The 23,624-nt window shown below is 37.5% G+C and overlaps 1 protein-coding gene and 1 long non-coding RNA gene across 2 annotated transcripts; both read left to right on the top strand.

Moving 5' to 3' along the window:
* The first annotated feature begins 14,386 nt into the window (after positions 1-14,386).
* Positions 14,387-15,589, top strand: LOC133714026 (uncharacterized). The gene is made up of 3 exons (XR_009848402.1): positions 14,387-14,929; positions 15,017-15,069; positions 15,551-15,589. It is a non-coding gene; the product is annotated as an uncharacterized LOC133714026 (long non-coding RNA).
* Positions 15,590-18,329: 2,740 nt separating this feature from the next.
* LOC133716235 (uncharacterized) lies at positions 18,330-18,869 on the top strand. Its single transcript, XM_062142953.1, has one exon. The coding sequence runs from the start codon at positions 18,330-18,332 to the stop codon at positions 18,867-18,869; it is 540 nt and encodes a 179-aa protein (XP_061998937.1).
* The last annotated feature ends 4,755 nt before the right edge of the window (positions 18,870-23,624 follow it).

Below are 23,624 nucleotides of genomic sequence, written 5' to 3'. Positions count from 1 at the left end.
AGAAATCAGTTGAAGAAAAGAGTTGTGAATGTAAGGTTAATATGGGAAACACGTATGAGGAGATCATATAAAAATATTAAAAGTGATAGTGGGAATGTAAATTGTTATTTGGGGAGTGCAAATTTCACTCCCCTTTCTAAATCCTATACCTTTATTTTAGTATATAGGATTTAAATATTAGAATTCTCATTTTGTAATTTTTTTTCTTCTAATCATTGAAGATAGATTAGAAGTTACTTATTTATAGTCATTTTCATTATCTAAGTCGGTGTTGAAAAATGAATTTAATTTTGCTTGTCAACTTAACACTAAAGTAGAAATATTCAGATCAAAGAAAAACAATAAAGTAGTAATAAGTATTTGCCAAAAAAAAAAAATAGTAGTAGTAAGTATTTTAAAAAAAAACCTGCCCATAGCCCCAAATTGAAAACAGGTAAATGGGTGGGTATGGGTTTACCCGTTTAGAAATGGGTTGGATAAAAACATATGCTTGCGAATTATTTGATAGGTTAATCCAAGTGGGTATTACCTGCGAACTATTATTGAGTGAGTATTACCCAGCGGGTATTACCCAATGGGTACAAATGCCAACTTGACATTGAAGGCTTGGTATAGAAAGGGTCAGAGCGGAGCCCAGTAGTTGTAGAGGTAATTTTGGGTAACCACTTGAAAACTACAATTTCAAAAGCTGAAGACAAAATAATCAACATTTTCACTGTTACCCGATCAAAATGCCAAAAACTTTGTAGTTTTTCGTGGCTCTCTCACGGCCTCACTTTATATGGGATTAGCTCCCAGGTCAGTCTAGGACATGGTGAAGTGATAGAGATCTATCAGCTTCTTTGCAGGACATCACTGAAGGCTTGGTATAGAAAGAGTCAGAGCGGAGCCCAGAAGTTGTAGAGGTAATTTTGGGTAACCACTTGAAAACTACAATTTCAAAAGCTACGAAGACAAAAGAATCAACATTTTCACTGTTACCTTATCAAAATGCCAAAAACTTTGTAGTTTTTCATGGTTCTCTCACGACCTCACTTTATATGGGATCGACTAGGTAAGCATCCCGCGCGATGTCGCGGGTGTAAGTTTTTTTTTCCTTGAATTTTATGTGGTAGTGTACTAATCATAATATAAAATATGTTAACTAAAGAAGTTAGTATGTTAGATATTATAAAAACTTGTGTTTTAACCAGACTATACATTTTTTTAAAAAAATTGAAGTTTTGAGCAGAAGCTCCAAGTATTTATAGTTGAAAGGTGGTTATAGGTAGTGTGCGACAGATATGTACTACGTCTTATATAGAGAAGAAGAAACCTAGTTACCATATCATCATAGCTGCCAGAATGGCAAGCTTGTTAAGCTTGAGATCTTTTGAAAATCATGACCAAGTGTTCTTGCAAACTGGTGAGAACATCACATAACTTGCCAATAACAACACATTAACCCAATTCGAAATGCTAATCGCCAACACTGCACCTTTGCTTCCTAGTCCAAATTTGGAACAAAGTGCCCAACATACTATAATGTGAAGAAAAGATGTGATTCCAGAGCTTATCATTGTTGGAAACACATTGTTTTGCGTATGTAAGAACCTATTGAGGCATTAGAAGGACTATATGTGAAAAGACTCGGCATCATCCATCGGTTGAAAGTTCCTGCTTTGTTGGATATCTCATGGTATCGAGCAATAAATGAACTAAAAGGAACATGTACATACTTATTTGGACATACAGTACTCAGATTATTTGCACAAATCTGCCATAATGACATATCATTGAACCAAGCATCCTACGGATAGTAAAAAGAATGAAAATGTAAGTATCACATTACTGCACAGGTATATGAACCTCTAGGTAGTTTAACTCAGAGCTAGTGTTGCTTGAGTAAGGAAATGAGTAAAAATAATGTAATCAAATTGTATAATTTTTCTTGCACCGGATGGATCGAAGTCAAAACGATGATGAAATTGGTTTATTTTTTCACAACAAACATAAAATATTTCAATCATCTCATCCAACGGTCGGTCTAATAAAGTTCAATTTCCTCCAATTTGTTGTTTTTGAAAAGTCTACAACATTATATAAGCAATATACAAGTTATACAACAGTAGTAGGCACAAAGGTATTTATAGCGATTTGCAAACACAAAATTGAAAATCGGTAGATTTGATATTACCCATGTATTTAACGCATGTTAATAGGTATCGCGAACAAAAAATAACTCGGTTGGCCTTCGTTTTCATATTGGTCAAAGGGGGTCAACACAATATACAATTATGCTTCCCTAAGGGGAGCCGAATTACGGGGAGATAAACGTCCTAAAATTTGTACAAGAGTTGATACACCTTGTCCCTGCGAGAGTGTGAGCGTTGATAGATCGAAAAAAGGAGTTGCGAGGGAGTGATTATAAACGTTTTAGTTTGATGCGTATTTAGAATTTATAGTTGACCACGCGGATTAAGGCCGAAACGATGACAAAAAAAAGTCAATTTTTTACCATCACATGGTTCCTTGCCTTGATCGTATCCAACGGTCAAATTTGTCAAATTCTATTTCTTTGACCTTGTTCATCTTGAAATGTATACTCTCGTCTACAACCAATAAACATGCAATACAATACTAGTAGGCATATAAGGATTTTGTGTGATCCAATTAATACAAATTGAAAATCGATAGATTGGGCATTACCCGTGTATTTAACACGTATTAATAGGTACTGTATAAAAAAACTAACACGGTCGGCCTTCATTTTCATATTGGTCAATGTGATTAAACCCAATATACATTTATGCTTTCCTAAGGGGAGCCGAATCACGGGGGGATAAACATCCCAAATTTTTTACATGGGTTGATACAGCTTGTCCCCATGAGGGTGTGAGCATTGACGGATTGAGAAAATAAATTGTGAGGGAGTATTTACAAGCATTTTAGTTTGATGAGTATTTAGAGTTTAGGGTTGACCATGTGGATCAAGGCCGAAACGATGACGAAAGTATGTAAATTTTTTACCATAGCCATATTACTCCGCCTTGATCACATCTAACGTTCGAATTTGTCAAATTCTATTTCTTTCACCTTGTTCATCTTGGAAGGTATTCTTTACAACCAATAAACATGCTATACAACACTAGTGGGCATATAAGGACTTTTTGAGATACAAATAATTAAAATTGAAAATCGATATGTTTGACATTACCAATATATTTAAAGCATATTAATAGGTACCGTTTAAGTGGGTTATTCCTAACAACAAGTGCGTACAACCCAAAATTCAGACTAGACAACTCTCTGATACCTGCTGAAGCAACAAGGCAAGTTAGGCCAGTGTTCCTATATCTCACTCATATCTAGGTAGTTTAACTCAGAGCTAGTTTTGCTTGAGTAAGGAAATGAGTAAAAATAATGTAATCAAATTGTGTAATTTTTCTTGCACCGGATGGATCAAAGTCAAAACGATGATGAAATTGATTGATTTTTTCACAACAAACATAAAATATTTCAGTCATCTCATCCAACGGTCGGTCTAATAAAATTCAATTTCCTCCAATTTGTTGTTTTTGAAAAGTATACATCATTATATAACCAATATACAAGTTATACAACACTAGTAGGCACAAAGGTATTTATAGAGATTTGCAAACACAAAATTGAAAATCGGTAGATATGACATTACCCATGTATTTAACGCATGTTAATAGGTACCGCGAACAAAAACTAACTCGGTCGGCCTTTGTTTTCATATTGGTCAAAGGGGGTCAACACAATATACAATTATGCTTCCCTAAGGGGAGCCGAATTACGGGGAGATAAACGTCCTAAAATTTGTACAAGAGTTGATACACCTCGTCCCTGCTAGAGTGTGAGCGTTGATAGATCGAAAAAAGGAGTTGCGAGGGAGTGATTATAAACGTTTTAGTTTGATGCGTATTTAGAATTTATAGTTGACCACGCGGATTAAAGCCGAAACGATGACAAAAAAAAGTCAATTTTTTACCATCACATGGTTCCTTGCCTTGATCGTATCCAACGGTCAAATTTGTCAAATTCTATTTCTTTGACCTTGTTCATCTTGAAATGTATACTCTCGTCTACAACCAATAAACATGCAATACAATACTAGTAGGCATATAAGGATTTTGTGTGATCCAATTAATACAAATTGAAAATCGATAGATTGGGCATTACCCGTGTATTTAACACGTATTAATAGGTACTGTATAAAAAAACTAACACGGTCGGCCTTCATTTTCATATTGGTCAATGTGATTAACCCAATATACATTTATGCTTCCCTAAGGGGAGCCGAATCACGGGGGGATAAACATCCCAAAATTTTTACATGGGTTGATACAGATTGTCCCCATGAGGGTGTGAGCATTGACGGATTGAGAAAATAAATTGCGAGGGAGTATTTACAAGCATTTTAGTTTTATGAGTATTTAGAGTTTAGGGTTGACCATGTGGATCAAGGCCGAAACGATGACGAAAATATGTAAATTTTTTTACCATAGCCATATTACTCCGCCTTGATCACATCTAACGTTCGAATTTGTCAAATTCCATTTCTTTCACCTTGTTCATCTTGGAAGGTATACTTTACAACCAATAAACATGCTATACAACACTAGTGGGCATATAAGGACTTTTTGAGATACAAATAATTAAAATTGAAAATCGATATGTTTGTCATTACCAATATATTTAACGCATATTAATTAATAGGTACCGTTTAAGTGGGTTATTCCTAACAACAAGTGCGTATAACCCAGAATTCAGACTAGATAACTCTCTGATACCTGCTGAAGCAACAAGGCAAGTTAGGCCAGTGTTCCTATATCTCATTCATATCTAGGCTTAGTTTGGCATTGCTTTTGGACCAAAAGCGCTTCTGGTGCAAACTGATGCTGTTTGGTAAGCTCCAGAATTTTAGCTTTTAGGCAGAAGCGCTTCTGCGCGCAGCAGAAGCTACTTTCAGTAGCTTTTGAAACTGGCTTTTGCGGAAGGCAACTTAAAAAACACGGAGCTATTAATGATTATTTTCTCCTCCTTCCTTCTCTATGGTCAGTTCATCATCAATCATCGTCATCATGAACTCTCAAAATCATTCAGCAAAGCAGACTCAGACCAATCCCCCATACCTCAAGAGCTCATCACATCGAATTTGAAACCCAGAAAAACCGTCTCAGAATTCTCAGAAAAACAATTAGTGTAAGAGCACAAATAACACACCAAATTCCACAAACACATACTCAATTTTTTTGCTCTGAAGATGGAGGCTTGTAGCTGAAACATCACTTCAAACACTCCGAGATACAATTAAGTTTTTCAAATCACCGAAGACCCATCATTTGAATCTCAAAAACAAAACTACCCATCTCAAAAATTGATGAAATCTTACAAAATTCAGCTTTCAAAGGCACTCACCACCATGCTCCTCACCATCTGTATGGCATAGACGCCGCCTAATTTCTTCTAATCAAAGGCTGCAACTGCGGCCTGCTGCTCTCCCTCACTGTCAGCAACAGTGCATTTTCTGGGCAACTCAAATATCTCATCGCTGATCTGACCCAAGCATCCTATTCCATTGATGACTTCACTTTAGCATGCAATGTTTAGAACTACCAAATCCCAGAATGGCTATAAAAAAAATCCCAAAATCCCAAGATTTCTGGTTTCTGGGTGGGAAAAAGAATGAGTGGAAGCTGGATGGATGATTGAATGATTTAAAGGGAAAGACAGATATGAGAGAGAGAGAGAGAGGGAGGGAGAGAATAAATGGATATGAGAGTGTGATTGTTGGTGCGAAAATTGTGAGGGAAGAAGCAGAAAATGGATGATCTGATGATCATTTTTTTTTTTGTGGATAGCTGGGGGTCCAACGGGCCCAAAGGGAATGATCTGATGATCATTAATTGTAAAGGAAAAGCCAAATATATTATTGGCTTAATTATTAAAATTAATTTTAAAGATTTTTCAATCACTTATATTACTCTTGTTACGTCTATATATATTCATAATTATATAATTAAATATTATTAAATTAAATAAAAATTAAAAAGTTGACATTTTTTGTAAACTCTCATTTTAATAATTATACCCAGCCAAAACACTTTTGTCTTGCAATTTACCAAACACCTAAAAATTGTTTTTCATTCTCACAGCATTTTTAAAGACAGTTTACTAAACACCTCAGCTGCTTTCTCTCACAGCAAGTTCAGAAGCACTTCCTCTCACAGCAAGTTCGGAAGTGCTTCATCTCACAGCACAACAGTCCCAAACTAAGCCCTAGGTAGTTTAACTCAGAGCTAGTTTTGCTTGACTAAGGAAATGAGTACAAATAATGTAATCAAATTGTATAATTTTTCTTGCACCGGATGGATCGAAGTCAAAACGATGATGAAATTGGTTTATTTTTTCACAACAAACATAAAATATTTCAATCATCTCATCCAACGGTCGGTCTAATAAAATTCAATTTCCTCCTATTTGTTGTTTTTGAAAAGTCTACATCATTATATAAGCAATATACAAGTTATACAACACTAGTAGGAACAAAGGTATTTATAGCGATTTGCAAACACAAAATTGACATTGAAGGCTTGGTATAGAAAGAGTCAGAGCGGAGCCCAGTAGTTGTAGAGGTAATTTTGGGTAACCACTTGAAAACTACAATTTCAAAAGCTGAAGACAAAATAATCAACATTTTCACTGTTACCCGATCAAAATGCCAAAAACTTTGTAGTTTTTCGTGGCTCTCTCACGGCCTCACTTTATATGGGATTAGCTCCCAGGTCAGTCTAGGACATGGTGAAGTGATAGAGATCTATCAGCTTCTTTGCAGGACATCACTGAAGGCTTGGTATAGAAAGAGTCAGAGCGGAGCCCAGAAGTTGTAGAGGTAATTTTGGGTAACCACTTGAAAACTACAATTTCAAAAGCTACGAAGACAAAAGAATCAACATTTTCACTGTTACCTTATCAAAATGCCAAAAACTTTGTAGTTTTTCATGGTTCTCTCACGGCCTCACTTTATATGGGATCGACTAGGTAAGCATCCCGCGCGATGTCGCGGGTGTAAGTTTTTTTTTCCTTGAATTTTATGTGGTAGTGTACTAATCATAATATAAAATATGTTAACTAAAGAAGTTAGTATGTTAGATATTATAAAAACTTGTGTTTTAACCAGACTATACATTTTTTTTAAAAAAATTGAAGTTTTGAGCAGAAGCTCCAAGTATTTATAGTTGAAAGGTGGTTATAGGTAGTGTGCGACAGATATGTACTACGTCTTATATAGAGAAGAAGAAACCTAGTTACCATATCATCATAGCTGCCAGAATGGCAAGCTTGTTAAGCTTGAGATCTTTTGAAAATCATGACCAAGTGTTCTTGCAAACTGGTGAGAACATCACATAACTTGCCAATAACAACACATTAACCCAATTCGAAATGCTAATCGCCAACACTGCACCTTTGCTTCCTAGTCCAAATTTGGAACAAAGTGCCCAACATACTATAATGTGAAGAAAAGATGTGATTCCAGAGCTTATCATTGTTGGAAACACATTGTTTTGCGTATGTAAGAACCTATTGAGGCATTAGAAGGACTATATGTGAAAAGACTCGGCATCATCCATCGGTTGAAAGTTCCTGCTTTGTTGGATATCTCATGGTATCGAGCAATAAATGAACTAAAAGGAACATGTACATACTTATTTGGACATACAGTACTCAGATTATTTGCACAAATCTGCCATAATGACATATCATTGAACCAAGCATCCTACGGATAGTAAAAAGAATGAAAATGTAAGTATCACATTACTGCACAGGTATATGAACCTCTAGGTAGTTTAACTCAGAGCTAGTGTTGCTTGAGTAAGGAAATGAGTAAAAATAATGTAATCAAATTGTATAATTTTTCTTGCACCGGATGGATCGAAGTCAAAACGATGATGAAATTGGTTTATTTTTTCACAACAAACATAAAATATTTCAATCATCTCATCCAACGGTCGGTCTAATAAAGTTCAATTTCCTCCAATTTGTTGTTTTTGAAAAGTCTACATCATTATATAAGCAATATACAAGTTATACAACACTAGTAGGAACAAAGGTATTTATAGCGATTTGCAAACACAAAATTGAAAATCGGTAGATTTGACATTATCCATGTATTTAACGTATGTTAATAGGTACCGCGACCAAAAATTAATTAACTCGGTCGGCCTTCGTTTTCATTTTTGTCAAAGGGGGTCAACACATTGTACAATTATGCTTCCCTAAGGGGAGCCGAATTAGGGGGAGATAAACGTCCTGAAATTTGTACAAGAGTTGATACACCTCGTCCCTGCTAGAGTGTGAGCGTTGATAGATCGAAAAAAGGAGTTGCGAGGGAGTGATTATGAGCGTTTTAGTTTGATGAGTATTTAGAATTTATAGTTGACCACGCGGATCAAGGCCGAAACGATGACAAAAAAAAGTCAATTTTTTACCATCACATGGTTCCTTGCCTTGATCACATCCAACGGTCAAATTTGTCAAATTCTATTTCTTTGACCTTGTTCTATCCAACGGTCAAATTTGTCAATCTCTATAGTCCATTAAAGAGCTATGGCAAGTAGTCAATCAAGATGAAAGAATAATGAGATCAACAAATTTCACACCAAGAAAATAAGATATTTAAACGCTCAGAAAAGAATAGCACATATATAAGCTCAAAATCTCACAAAGATTCAAATTAAATTTAGCTCATCCTAGCATGCATCAATTAAATTTCAATCATTACACCAATCTAACTATCAATGCAAGACAAGTTAAGCATAATAATCAGAAAAATCTATTAACAATTACTTGAAATCATGAATCAATACATGCTTGGAATCATCTTATGACCATAATATTTATCCGTAAAAAGTTCATGCTCATCATAGTGTTGGAAGACTCCTAAGACTCAACAGAAAATAATCTAAAACTAGCTAAACTCTTTTTTTTTTTAATCGAAAACACAAATCTAACAACCTAAAAATAGCAAAAAGTTTCAATTTTCTTCCCTCTACACTTAAATCAAACATTGTCCTCAATGTTTGACAAATGATCACATGCAATGAAAAGATTTAAGTATAGAAAGAGAGAGAAAACAAAACAACAAAAACAAATATAGTTAAGAAAAGTAGAGAATGCTCCCTCTTGTAGACCTCCCAATGCACACGACCTTTGGAGACGAACTAAAGACACCAACTTCAAGGCTAATTAAGCCTTGACTTCCTAACATAAGCTCCATACCAAACATGCTCCAAAGGTACTCCAATAATGCTCAAAGACAATAGGAAACATTACTTTTGAGAAACTGATTTAAGCTAAAACTTTGCAGCAACCCTTTGTCCATTCAGACCTGAATAACGGAATATCTGTATGTCACATTGAAAAGCCATTTGGCAGGAATGAAGTAGACATTTGGGGCTTCGAATAAAGTATGATTCCATTGGACCTCGGGAAGTACACCCTGTTTTGCGTTTTATATGCCCGTTCGTCTGCCCAGTTTTCTGATTTTCTGCTCCGACACTTCAGTACTTAATTGGAAGCTGCAGATGCATTAGAACTAGGAATCTAGATCTGTCAATGCCACTGGACAGTTGACTCTTGGGGATTTTGATCCATATATGGTACGTCTTTTGGTTCCAAGTGAGCTGTGAACGGTAACCGTTCAAAGTGAACTGATCTGCGAGCCAGAAAAAACTGTTTTGGTCAACAGTAATCTCCTTCTATCTTTCCTCAACTATATGACCTGCACACACACTAAAAACATAAAAAGGAACCAGAAAAGAAGCAAAGAAATTGAAAAGAAGATTCAGGTAAACTCTAACACCCTTTTGACATAAAAGTTTTCAATGTTGTTGTGATACGTGCAAAAGCATTCGCCAATTTAAACCCTAAAAAATGTAGTTGTTAGTATAGAATAAGCAGGGATTGTTCAAACCGGGGATTGAGGGTACATCATGCAATAAACGAAATCAAAGTGGCAAAGAATATACATCACACGAAATTTTACAAGTTTACATAAATTCACAAGAACAAACATGCATAAAATTTCGAAACAATAAAGAATTAAAGAGAGAGACATTTAACACAGAATTAGAGAGCAAAGAATAAGGAAGCAACGAAATCTCAACCTATATATATACATACAACTCGAAATTAAAGAGAAATACAACATAGAATGAGTTTTGGAAATCCTACTACTTATATACATTTTACAAGTCATAGTCACATTAGGAATCCACATACAACAAGGATTACTAGTTCTACACTAATTAGGAATCCAAAAACAAGTAGGAAAAAAAATCCCTAAAAACCACCAACAAAAATCCCTAAAAAACACAATTCCTAAAAACACATAACCAACTCCTAAAAACCACCAAAACAATTCCTACAAAACACCAACTAATAATTTCGGCAAAAATTAATTCCTAAGCTATTATTTACGATTTATTTACAATATTTTCAGATTATATTAACTACTATTTATGGTTTACATGCTCCCTAAAACCTAAAACCGATTTACACATATATACAAACAAGAAAACGTTAAAGAAAGGGGGGTTTTGAAGATTAAAACATAAATTTTCAGAAAACATAAAGTAAGAAAACGTTTTATATACATAGGTGGGAAAAGAAGAACTTTTGGAAAACAATTTGTCAAGAACAATTCAAGATCAATCCATTTATGCAATCTTTTTATCTTATTAGTTACCATGGAACGTTATCAACCAAGAAACAAAGATCAAAGCAACCAATGTCCCTTATTTTACTTTCCTTTACACAATTGATCAAGCAAAGCACTCAAACAATATATTTCGAAAGCAAGTATCACACAATCAAAGCAACTTGTAATCTCATGTTTTCGAATCATTAAGTTCATGTGAAATTTTGGTCAATAATCATGCAAATCCAAGTACTCAAAGCAAGTCAATTCAATGCATGCATAATCTGATTTCAACTTATGTCCTAAGCCTTTACTACTCAATTGAATTAGGGTTACAAAGCATAAACCTAATTACTAGCTCCAATTACATGCAATCACTCTAAGTTTCGAACCAAAGAAAAAGAACATGCAAAACATTTCAATCAAACAAAATCAGATTATCATTCCATAATTTCGGCAACTAACAAGAATCAAAGACACATAAACGTTTTAATCATTGAAAAGACCATCAAAATTGAATCCAAAAATCAGATTGTACACTCATGGTTTCAGTTTTACACAAAGAAAATCAAAAGCAGAAATTCTATCTAAAAGAACACTAAACCGTGAAGAAAACATATGGAAGGTGGTATGAACAACCCTTAGGCACGTCCCAAAGATCCAAAGCAGCTCCAAGGTGGTGGCACAAGGTGGAATTCACGGCAAGGATGGAGGATGGCACGGCTAGGAACTTGATGATGTGAAAAACCTGAAAACTCAAGAGCACACAAGTGAGAACCGAATTTGTGGAGAAAGAATGTAACATTGTAACATCAAATACACAAGGTATTTATATTGAGACGTCATAATGCTCTCCCAATTCGTTCCTACTTGTGTTCTCCAAGTTCGTGTTGATTCGGGATTTCCTTCTAATTTTCTGATTGGTTAGACACATCCCTTGACCAATAAAATAATTACGCATCATCAAAGTGGCGTCATAACCTCTAATCCGTGACCTCTTTGCTTTTGTAGAAGAGTTGACGTCAAGAATTCTCTAGAAGCTTCATGAAGTTCACGGCTTTTTCCAATCCTTTTCCATTTCGGATTCCAATTCCATTTTTCTTCCAAAAATCGAATCCTTTATGTACTCTTCTTCATGTGCACGGCATAAGATGATTCAAGAGACTTCTAGACACTTCTTGTACGTTTCTTGGCTTCTCCTAGCTTCCACAGGTCTCCTAGTGCAAGTAGAAATCCATATGCAATCAGGTTTCCTAGTTGAATACAAACTTCTTTCCCGAGATGCTTCTACACTCGTTCGGAACATTCTTGAGTAATCCTTATCCAATAGGGACTCCTTGTCACACTAGGATTCCTTATCTAGTGAGATGTTTGGTTTAGGTCGTCAAGAGTAATCAGGAGGTTTAGGTCGTGGTTCGATGAGATGTTTGTTTTTTTTTTTTTCAATTAATGATGCTAGATGTGCCCTTGTTAGCAACTTCGGTTCCTTGAAAACAATGAAAGGATAGTGATCCAAGCTTTTCTTCTTTCTCTTTTTCCATTGTCTCCTTCTCTTCTTAGATCCACCAAGCATGGCCAAAAGGATTTCCTTATCAGATTGGAAATATTCATGTATCACCATTTCCACATGATCTTGGTACCATGGTGATTCCTTTTGTTCATTAATTGACGAACTCAAGTGCTTCTTTGAGGGAATGAACATGTGCATAGCTTAAAGGTGGCAAGGAATGAGCATGTGACCTTTCATGTGACAGAATTTGAGGCTCAACTATAGGAACTTTGATGGACTCCTCGTCATTGTTCCATCTTTCTGTTTGCTGCAGTTCTATTAAAACCACTTCTTTTCCTTGTTAGGTAAAATCTAATATCTCTTCTGTATCAGGTGCTTAAGGATGGTGGTTTGAGATGGAGAAGATAGTTGGAAGCTATGTGAGTGAGTCTTGGTGAGACCTCCGGCCAAGTGAGTCTTGGTGAGACCTCCGGCATCGGTTCTAGTCCTGTTCGTGCTTCATTATTAATTTCAAAAGATCTCTCTTTTAGCTAGCTTTCTACTCGCTCTCAAAGGTGAGAGATTTCATCTGATTCCATCTTTCTGTTTGCTGCAGTTCTATTAAAAATTTCGTCTTTCATCTTTATGTTGGCATCTTGCCCACTTTGTCAATCCAGGTTCCGTATTTCATCTTTCATTTTTCTCAGATTCATTTTGACGTTGGCCGGAGTAGGTTGCTTTTTAGGTTATACTTGGTGGCTAGATTAAATGATTAAAACCTGAGCATGGCGAACCCTTAAAACAGATGACTTGTTTTCTGCTATTAGGTCTTTATAGATGACGCAGTCACCTAGTGCTGACCAATGGGTTCTCCCAAAAGCTTTGGAGAAGTATAGGAACTTCAAAACAGAGTGGAATATGTCTCCATCGAAAGCAAATTTTCTGCCTTTAGGGCTGGCATTTGAAAAGTTACCGACACCACAGTTTATTCCAAATCTCCCTCCAATTCCGAGTGATAAGAAATTATCGATTCAATGTGATCCTGTCATGCACCATCCTCTAAATGCTGAACGTTGGGACACGATATGAGGACAGAAATGGAAATTTTGATAGGCTTACGTGTGCAGCACTAGACTCTATTTAGGTAGAGTTTCCCTTCTGTTAAAAAATGGGGGATCAAAGAAAGGTGTGCTTAGGCCATCTCCAGCTGTGGGGGGCTAAAATAGCCCCCGGGCTAAATTTTAGCCCCCCATAATCACTATTTATGTGAATAGTAAGGGCTATAATTTCTACCATCTCTAACCCTTAGGGCTATAATTTTAAATGGCCTATTATTTTATTATTTTTCATTATGTATTTCTAATATATAGTATTTTATAACTATGCTACTATTTCCACTTATATAATTATTTTTTTGATCAAATGTTATTAATTTTTGGATTAAATACTTGTTACTCCTCAAACTTTTGCCTGAAAAACAGTTTAGTCCCTCGCCTTTCAAATTAAACTGGATAGTCCTTATTCTTTCTAATTCTCACACAACAGGTCTAAAATGACTATTCTACCCCCAATTTTCTATTTTTATGATTATTTTTATTTTTTTAAAATTTTTTTTCCCCTTTTTTTATACTCTCTCTCTCCCTCCCCCCTCCCTCTCTCCCTCTCTCCTAGCCGCACGGTCTCTCTCTCTCCCTCGACCTCTCTTCTTCTTCTCTTCCTCTGCCATCACCGGAGACCACCACTTCCGGATTTGGATTCGGATCTGGTGTTGGGGTCCACGGACCGGTTGGGACCCGACCCTGGGACGGTGCAAAAGCAGGTCAAGGTTGCAGAGTTCAAGGTGATGGATGCGATCTACGATGGATCGGGAGCTTATTATGCTTCTCCGCCGCCGAGCTCCGTTCCGTTGCCGGCTTTTTTGGCTAAGAACGGAGCAGCGACCAGCGATCTGCGAAGGCTGCTGCATCTCGATTTGGTGTGAACACGTGGCCCTCCGACGATGATCGGAGAGTGACCGGAAGGCTGATCCTGGCTGAGTATTTGATCAGACAGTGGAGACGCAGTGTGTGGAGGATTGAAATCAGTGGCTGATGATGATGATATGTCCGAGTTGGCTCAATTGCTTCCTTTATTTTTTCAAGAGGAATAGAGGCATTGTTACACCCCATATCTGATATACCCTTGTTATTCAGTTGCATGGAATTCCTTATGGTTACCGTTTGCGGTTATAATTTTAACGTTTAGGGGGTGGTTAAAAATTGACTTTTTATGAGTTAAAAATTTGAGAAAATTTCCTTCATGAAAGTTGTAGAGGACGTTAAACCGAGTGCGTGCATATGTGGTACGTAAAAATCGGAGCTCGTATGCAAAAGTTATGAGTGAAATTCAAAAATTACTGTTCATGGTAATTTTGGATAAAAATAGAAACTTACCAGGGTAGGTTTCCAAAACCGGAAACCCACCCCCCCCCCCTTTTTCTCTCTCTCTCCCCGACTCTTCCTCCCCTCTCGGCCGATTTCTTTCCCCTTCGATTTCTTCCTCTTCCGGCCGACTCCGGACGTAATCCGGCCACCCCCAAGCTCGGTTTCTTCCCCCGGTCACGTCCCTGGAGGTATCTTTGGACGATTTGGCCGGAAAAGCTCGGATCGAAGGAAATTCCTCCCCGGTTGCAGTTTTGGGATTTTGCCGATTTCCGGCCATTCCGGCCACCTCCGGCCGCCATATTCCCATCGAAGGTACGGTTTTTGATGGTGATTATTTTCCCTAAGGTGGTTCGTTCCAATTTGCATTGTAGAATCCGAATTGATAATTTTCCATTCTAGGGTTCTTGGAGCTTCGGGGCTTTCCTTCACCGGCTCGATTCGGCCACTTAGAGGTAAAATTGATCAATGTTGTAGTTGAGAAGTTGTTTGGGTCTGTTGAGATGATGTTGTTGCCGGAATTTGGTGGTCATCGGAGAAGGTCGCCGCCGGCGCGTGGTCCCCACGCGCCGCCACTGTAGGTAGCGCGTGGAGGCGCGTATAGCAGGGTTTTAGATGTCGTTTTAATCCCCTATACCAGTTAATGATTGTAGAATGTAATGTGTGAAGTTTGGTTGACATCGGAGGAATTTCGGATTGAGTTTAAATTGTATAATTAACGGTTTGCGTGAATTCGAATGCCGGAATTATTTCGAATTCACTCGAGAATTAATTTATCGATGATTGAATATTGACGGAGTATTAAGGATGGATGTTGTAGAGTGTTGAGAAGTCGGTTTTAGGAAGGGGGATTATTTTGAATTTCCAATTATAAGTATCGTAAAGTTAAAGTTCAGTCCTGTGAATTATACATATTTATGATTGTTATTCGTACAGGACGAGAGGAGTCTCCATACGAGGAGAACCACGAGCGACGTCAGGATTGACAGCATATTGTGAGTGGACTTTTGTTTTAAATAATGATGCATGCGTTTATTTCCTTGAATTAATGCTTTATTTAATTAACATATTACTTTTCGAGCATATGAATTGATTTCGGAATTTGATTTCGAATTATCTCGTGGAATTACTTTTATTGACGATTTTCATGAAGTGATTATAAATTATTCCGGTTGTGATTTTCAGATATTAATTTTGTTATGCTCGGATTTGAAATTATGATTTATGTTGTTTTTCAATAAAGTATTTTCCAGGGTATTTTCCAAAATGGAATATTAGTTCATTATTGAACTTCCTTGCTTATTCATTATTGACCGAGAATATTTTGGCGTGTGGGACACACCGTTGATTTATTGATCTTTCCTATTTATTTATCGACTTTCGATTTTGGCATTGGAAATGCCTTGATGATAATTTTAGAATTTGTTTTGTTTCGGTTTACGGGGATTACGATTTATTATTATTTCTCGCCTTTTTGCTATTGATTTGGAGATACTTTTGGCGTGTGGGACACGTCGTTGGAAATTCTTTTACGAGAGATGGGGGAAGCCTTATGTATTTTGGATTTACTGGATTTTCGGTTATGTTTCCCTGTGCCATACTGAGGGGTGATTTTATCATGCTAGCATTGATTTTCCGCCTTTGTGACGCGGTGATGGGATCACCGTAGCCCTTCCGCCTTTGTGGCGCAGGTTACTGTCTCTGTGATAGTAATTCTGTAGCCCAGTATCCTATCGCTACACTTAGTGGCGTAAGGGTATATTACGGGAGTTATGGGAGTTCTTTAGCCTGGGAGGCTATCACCCAACCAATCCTGCGTGGCTTATTCGTATGGCTATCATCTTCCCCTACTTATACTATTTTTGACTAGCGGGGACTAGTCTGAGTTTTCTTAACCAGCGGGGCTGGACTTATATTTTCGAGTATTGAAATTTCAATCTTTTACTCTGTTGTTGTGACTAGCGGGGCTAGTCGGTTTTTCTTAATTATTGCATGCATCGGGAGTTTTATTGAGATAAATGTGGAAAAGTATAAAACCTTTTTTTTTTTTCTTTCACTTATTTATTTTTGTCCACTCACGCTAACGTTTTATATACTTTTCCCTGGGCCCTTCGGTTTCAAATGCCCAGATTGCAGTACTGTTGCTCGGTGTACGAGGGTGAGCCATAGTGACCGTACCTGCTTCCGCCATCACATTCTGTAGGTTACCTGGTTAACCTACTGTATTCCTTGTCTATTTATATTCCTAGAATGCTCTGATTACTAAGGGATATGTGACCCAACTTATATGTATTATATTTGAGGTCTATGGCCTAACTTTGGTGATTGTAGTAACTTGTACCTTTCGAAGATTATGTATGATGTTTTTAACTTTGAGACGGATTTGGAGGAATTTGGGAGCAGGGTGGCTCCAGGAGTTATGGTTGGATGATTAGAAGTGAATTTTGGTTTTTCGCAGGATTTTGGGTTATCCATTTTTAAGGGAGGTTATGCCGAAATTTTTGGTAAATCTCCTTTAAAGGTGGGTCCCGCAGGGCCACTTCGGATTCCAGGGTGGAATTCGGGGCGGGTCTTGTCAGGCATTGAGTGTGAACAATGGTTATGGTAATAGCAAGTTTCTAGTTTGCGAATTGAAAGAAGAAAATGGAGTAGGAAATCTGGGTTTACTTTGTATATTGGTGTAAGTATGATAATGTTGACATGGTTCAAAGAGTGAGGGAGGAGAGGTAATGTGTCTGGGTATCTATTTGCCAAGAGCTTCGGTGATGCTCGAACGGCGTCGGCGGGCAAAGGGGTTTCTGGGATTTGGGTGCTGGATCGATTGGAGGTGGCGGCGTGATGAAATGGTGGCCGGAGATGGTGTTCTCCGGTGGTTGCAGAGGGAAGAAGAAGAGAGAGGGAGCAAGAGGTCAGGGGAGAGAGAGAAGGACGTGCAGCTGAGCAGAGAGAAATGGAGAGTTTAGGTTTTTGGTGAGATGGTGGCCGGAAGTGGTGGTCTCCGGTGATGGCAGAGGAAGAGAAGAAGAAGAGAGGTCGAGGGAGAGAGAGAGACCGTGCGGCCAGGAGAGAGGGAGAGAGGGAGAAAGGGAGAGGGGGAGAGTATATAAAAAAAGGGGAGAAAAATTAAAAAAAAAAAGAGAAAAAAATAAAAATAGAAAATGAGGGGCATAATAGTCATTTCGGATCATTTTGGACTTGTTATATGAGAATTAGAGAGAATAAGGACTATCCAGTTTAATTTGAAAGGCGAGGGACTAAACTGTTTTTTCAGGCAAAAGTTTGAGGAGTAACAAGTATTTAATCCTTAATTTTTTAGATAAGATTTTATCGTGCCACGTGTCACGTTGTAAGTAATTATTCAGATTCTTGATTAGATTTGTTTGTGTGTTTATCCCGATGTCATCTTGTAAAAAATTTCAGATTGGATTTTACGTGCCACGTGCAAGATATAATTCATTTTTGAGATTTTCGACTATATTTTATGTCCTCTTATCCCGATGTCATCTTCTCAAAATTTTCAGCTTAGATTTTGCAAGCCACGTGTCAAGATATAATTCGTTATCGAGATTTTTGAGAAGATTTTATGTCCATGTGGCATATCTTATCTTCCGCTCTAAAACTCAATAAAAGGCATGTCTTGGGTTCCATTCTTCACCATCTCAACTACTTCCTCTTCAATCACTTTCTTTCGTAGATATTTTAATCAAATTCTGCAATGAATTCCAATTGGGCTGCAAAGTGGGAGGAGATGACCTCCAAAGAAGAGGAGGAGATGCAAGAAGAAGAGGAGGAGGAGGAAGAAGTTGATGCAAGGCTCCGAATTGCAAATAAAATGATGGCGGATGCTGCAAATTGGCGAAGGCAGTCATGTGATAACGCCGGCCAACCCAGCTTCTTGCCCCATCAAAAGATAACATGCACACTCCGTATGCTTGCCAATGCATGCTCAGCAGATTCCTTGGATGAATCCTTTAGGATGCCTGAGTCAACTGCGATCGAGAACATGGGACAATTTTGTCGTACCATTGTCACGATCTACCAGGGACGTTACCTCCGGGCACCCACCTCAGATGATTTGGATAGGCTTCTACAACGAGCTGAGAGACGAGGGTTTCCAGGGATGATCAGGTCATTAGACTGCATGCATTGGCGGTGGAAGAATTGTCCCACAGGGTGGCAGGGAAGCTTTAGCGGCAAAGCAAAAAAACCCACCATTGTTCTAGAAGCCGTGGCAGATTTTGACACATGGATATAGCATGCATTTTTTGGGATCCCAGGAGCGCAAAATGATATCACTGTTCTCGGGCGTTCACCATTATTTGATGCCCTCACAACAGGCGAATCACCACACCTGGATTATGAAATCAATGGTAAGCATCACAATATTACACTACTAAAAACAATTGCTTTTGCGACGCCTATTTTGCGACGGCAGATTGGGCTTTTGCGACGGCAAATTGAGCTTTTTGCGACGGAAAAGTTAGCATTGCAATAGGTGGCGTCACAAGATCCATTTGCGACGGTAAATTTCCGTTGCAAAAAGTATTTGCGACGGAAAACTATTGCCATCGCAATGGTTAAACTATTTGCGACGGGTACTTTGCCGTCGCAAAAAGATATTTCATTTTAAAAAAAAAATGGGGGTCAATTGGTTGCGACGGATACTTTGCCGTCGCAAAAGAATATTTCATTTATAAAAAAAAAAAAAATGGTGTGAATTGCACACCAAAGCTAATAGCATCTGCAGCAAATATCATATATTGAAAAATATTATGAAACCCATCATCTATAACCAACCAACAATCACAATTCTAAAACTAGCCAAAGGTTCACTTCTAGAAAAAATGGATTTAAGGACACTGGAAATGATCGAGTCCGCTGTTACATTATATATAAGCATCAACTTATATATATATCTTCTAAATTAGTTGCAGATTTAAGATCTTCAATTCCTGTTCCAATTTGTTGAAACTGAGATCTCTGTAAAACAACAACGAGAGGATGTTATAAGAACCCAAAGCTTACTAGTTGGAGGCTTAACTGAGCAAATGAACCTCGTTATTCAAACTGCTATCGAGAAAGTATTAATTCACAGCGCCTTGTGTACTTTTAAAAATATAGTAGAATGAAAGATAGAAAGTAATGAAATAGCTGTATTACAAGATATTCAATGTTATCATTGCTGATAAATCAGGAATAGGTCCAGATATGTATACAAACTAATATCCGATCAAAGGAGAATCAACTACAAAATGAAATTAAAAATGTACCGTAACTATTATACTTGTCAGTAGGTATGTTCTATCAACCTTAAATAGATGTAGAGCTGCATGAACTCCAATGATTTGTCCTTGCCAAAATAAGAACCTAAACAAACAAGCCAATAGACAGAAATTTAGATTATTGATACAATGTATCTGCTATAAGGTTTGTGTTATAACCTAGCAGCCAAAACTAAAACCATATGCAATTCAGTTACTAAGGTTTGTGTCAAATACATTTGCAGCTTTTCTAGAATAGTAATAGAGATCTGTCATGCATGCATATTAGGTAGGAAAAAGTAGGTAGGAGGTGCAGATTACAAATTTTCGTAGATTAAAACAATGATCAAAACTTAGCTTATATAAAGCTAATAGTAACTAGAGTCCTAAATCATGCAAAATCGGCCTAGTCTTTAGCTTGGAGCAAAGTCGTAATTTCCCTAAATCAAGTTCAGGACAGTGAATATATATCAAGCAAAATAAGCATCAACTTATACATCTTCTAGGTTAGGTGCAGATTTAAGAAGTTAAACAAATTTCTACATTAAAACAAGAATCAAAGTAGTGCAAAATGAGGCCTAACATTGAAAGCAAAGTCAAGAGTTTCATACCTTTTGGGAGCTGTGGAGTCTTGAGCTTGCTTAGTATGGTGGACAATGGAGAGGAAAAAGACTGCACCTCCAAGTAGTGAGATAGGACAATGAGTGTCTTGATATGCTTCTCCATTTGCAGATAAGGGAAGACAAAAACAAAGGAGGGGATTAGTTGATCAAAACTCTCAAACTTTTGGTGAACTCAATCGACCAAATATAACAACAAACAATCAGTGCACTACTCTATTGATCATAGAAACAATTAAATTGTAAATCAGTAGAGAATAAAAGAACAATACCACTCTTTTTGACATTAGGAAGAGACAAGGGCTGAAATTTGGAGCGATTGCTATCAGTGCCTACAAATTAACATAAACAAAACCATTTCTTAGCTACTGTTTTCATTCTTCTGCATCTCTCCCTCCCTGCTTTCTCCCTTATATTTCCCTCCCTCTATGCTTGAGTAGAAAATTGAACTCCAAAAACAAAGATAACATAATGAATATGTATGTACTAACCACAACAATTTTGATGTCCTTCAATTCCACTTTTTGGTTTGATCCTTGGTAGCAGCTACAACGCCTTGCACCCATTCCAAGCCTTCACCATGTGTGGGCTTATTCCGAAAAGAAAGCATTGATCAGAATGTTCTGATCAAAATGCATAGAAAACACTGGTGTGTAGTCACTTTCGAAGAAAGACAAAACCTTTTCTAAGCCTTTCGAATTGAAGTTAAGTTTCAGGGCATGCTTTGCATCTCTAATCTAACTTACTGAAGATCGAGGACAGAAAACAAGTGTAAAGGTTCTCAAATCAATTGTTTGTAACAATAAGCTGCAAGTTTTGAGAAAATTTCAGAAAACTGGTAACAAGCAAGAAAATTTCACCAACAATTAGTTTTTCAGTGATTTCAAGCAAAACTTTCCAGATTTGAAGTAGACATGCAAAGCTACTATTTTGCAAAGTTTCATGCTAATCGAAGTTCAAATGGAGGGTCAAACAAGAATCTAAAATGGACAGAAACGCTGATTCTGCAGAAATCCTGAAACAGTGCAGTAACTTCAAAATAGCACAAGTATCTCATTTTAACTCCGTTTTTCTTGAAACCAAGCTCAAAATGATCATTGAAGAGTCTATTTTAAGCTGTTAAAAACAGAGAGTAAAACAAGAAGTATAGGTTTTTCGAATATCATGGAATAGCCCACTGGTTCAGCTTGGGTGTTGTCTTTGAGGCATAACATCAAACACTTGGAGTGCAGTAATTGAACTTTGGTCTTTTCCAGTCCTATCCATCCTCATGGGTTTACCAAAACGTAATAATCAAAAGTGCATTCCATTACAACCTTGAATAGCTTTAAGAACTGGAATTTAACAGAAAGTAGAAGTTCTTACCAAAAGGAAAGAAAATTTATGGTATTGAAGCAAAATAGAGAGAAGCTCAGTGGTTTGAAATCTCAAAGTCCTCCATTTTCTAATCAATAATATAACTTTACATGATATCACTTGTAATCACAAAAATGAAAAATGTAAAGCTGCATACCTTGACTTTAACATCTAGAGCTTGGTAATATGGTTCAGTGTCATACTCAAAGCAAAGTTTTTTCACATCCCACTGCTCAAACAAACAACAAACCAAAACCCCAAACTCTAAATTTCAATAAAATCTTGAAATTGAAAAATATATTAGGGATTAAGAAAAAAGTAGAGTTAGTAACCTCCTTAAGGCAACGAACGATGACCTCACTGAGTTAGCCTTTAAGCACCAACAATCTGGACCCAAGCTTCTTGAGGTTCAAATCCAAATCCACCAGACTCTGGAGCTGGAACCAGATTCAGTTCAGGCCGACCTTGGAGGACCCGGCCGAGGGTGCGTTCGGGTCGGGATTCATGCAGTGCTGATCGATGAAGAAAACCGGGTAGAGGAAATTGGAGGCCTTGGAGGTGTGCTCGAGAGCAGGGTTGTCGTGGATCCTCAGGCCCTTGGAACCTGAGTTTGGACGAAGACAGAAACCCAAGTTCTGAAGAGAGAGAGAGAGCGCTTGGGTGAGCTTGGGCGAGAAGAGAGAGAGAGCGCTTGGGCGAGATAGAGACAGAGAGAGCTTGGGTTAATTAGGGCTACAGATTGAGATGTTCGCGGGGAAATAGAAATAAGTTTTGCGACGGCAAGAGGAAAAGGCGTAGCAATTGATTACAAAGTTACTACGGCAAAGATTTTCCGTCGCAACTTAATTGCGACGGAACATTTTCCGTAGCAATAGAGTCTCAATTGCGACGGCAATTGACGCCTAAGTAAAAAGGCAAAGCAATTGCAATTTTTTTTAGTAGTGTTGGTTATTATCTTGCTGATGGTATTTATCCAAAATGGGCGACGCTTGTCCAATCAATTAGGCGTCCTGTAACTGAAGAAGAAGTGTATTTTTCCACTAAACAAGAGGCATACAGAAAGGATGTTGAAAGGGCATTTGGGATTCTACAAGCACGGTTTGCAATCATTCGACAACCTGCTAGGGGGTGGAGTCTCGCAAAACTCAACTCAATTATGCTTACATGCATAATACTTCATAATATGATCGTGGAGGATGAGCGTCATGACTATTATGATGGTGATTCCGACGATGATGAACTTGATCCAAATAGGTCAAGAAGAACCCGGACAAGAATTTATGATGGTCCAAATTTACCTCGCAACCCGAGAACCGGCCAAATCTCAATGGAGGAATACATACATCGTTATAGGCTAATACGCTCTAAAGCTGCAAATAATGATCTACAACAAGATCTTATCAAGCATCTTTGGGCAACTAGAGGCCAACGACATCGATGAGCACCTACTTATGAGCGTCGTTTTTTATCTTTGTTTTGTTTGTGTGTGTGGTTGCAATAATTGACAATTTATTGTCATAATTTGTAGCTTGTTTTCTCATTGTTATATTGTTGTGTGGCTTGTTTAATTATGATAAAAAAAAAAAAACATTGCCCAACGGCTAGTTTAAAACTGACAAAAAAAATATATATATATATCCCAACGGTTAGACTTAGCTGACATCAGCCATGCAAATACATCAGATTGGGTTTTTTGTGTACAACGTGGTCCCCACACAGCACAAGCCCAAGGGCTAAACAAGGGGCCATATATACCCCAGCCCATAGCCCTTT

This window comes from Rosa rugosa, chromosome 6 (assembly GCF_958449725.1).
Source record: "Rosa rugosa chromosome 6, drRosRugo1.1, whole genome shotgun sequence".
In the NCBI taxonomy this organism is placed as follows: domain Eukaryota; kingdom Viridiplantae; phylum Streptophyta; class Magnoliopsida; order Rosales; family Rosaceae; genus Rosa; species Rosa rugosa.
Note: the sequence above shows the minus strand (reverse complement) of the source record. Positions and strands in the feature narration are given on the sequence as shown.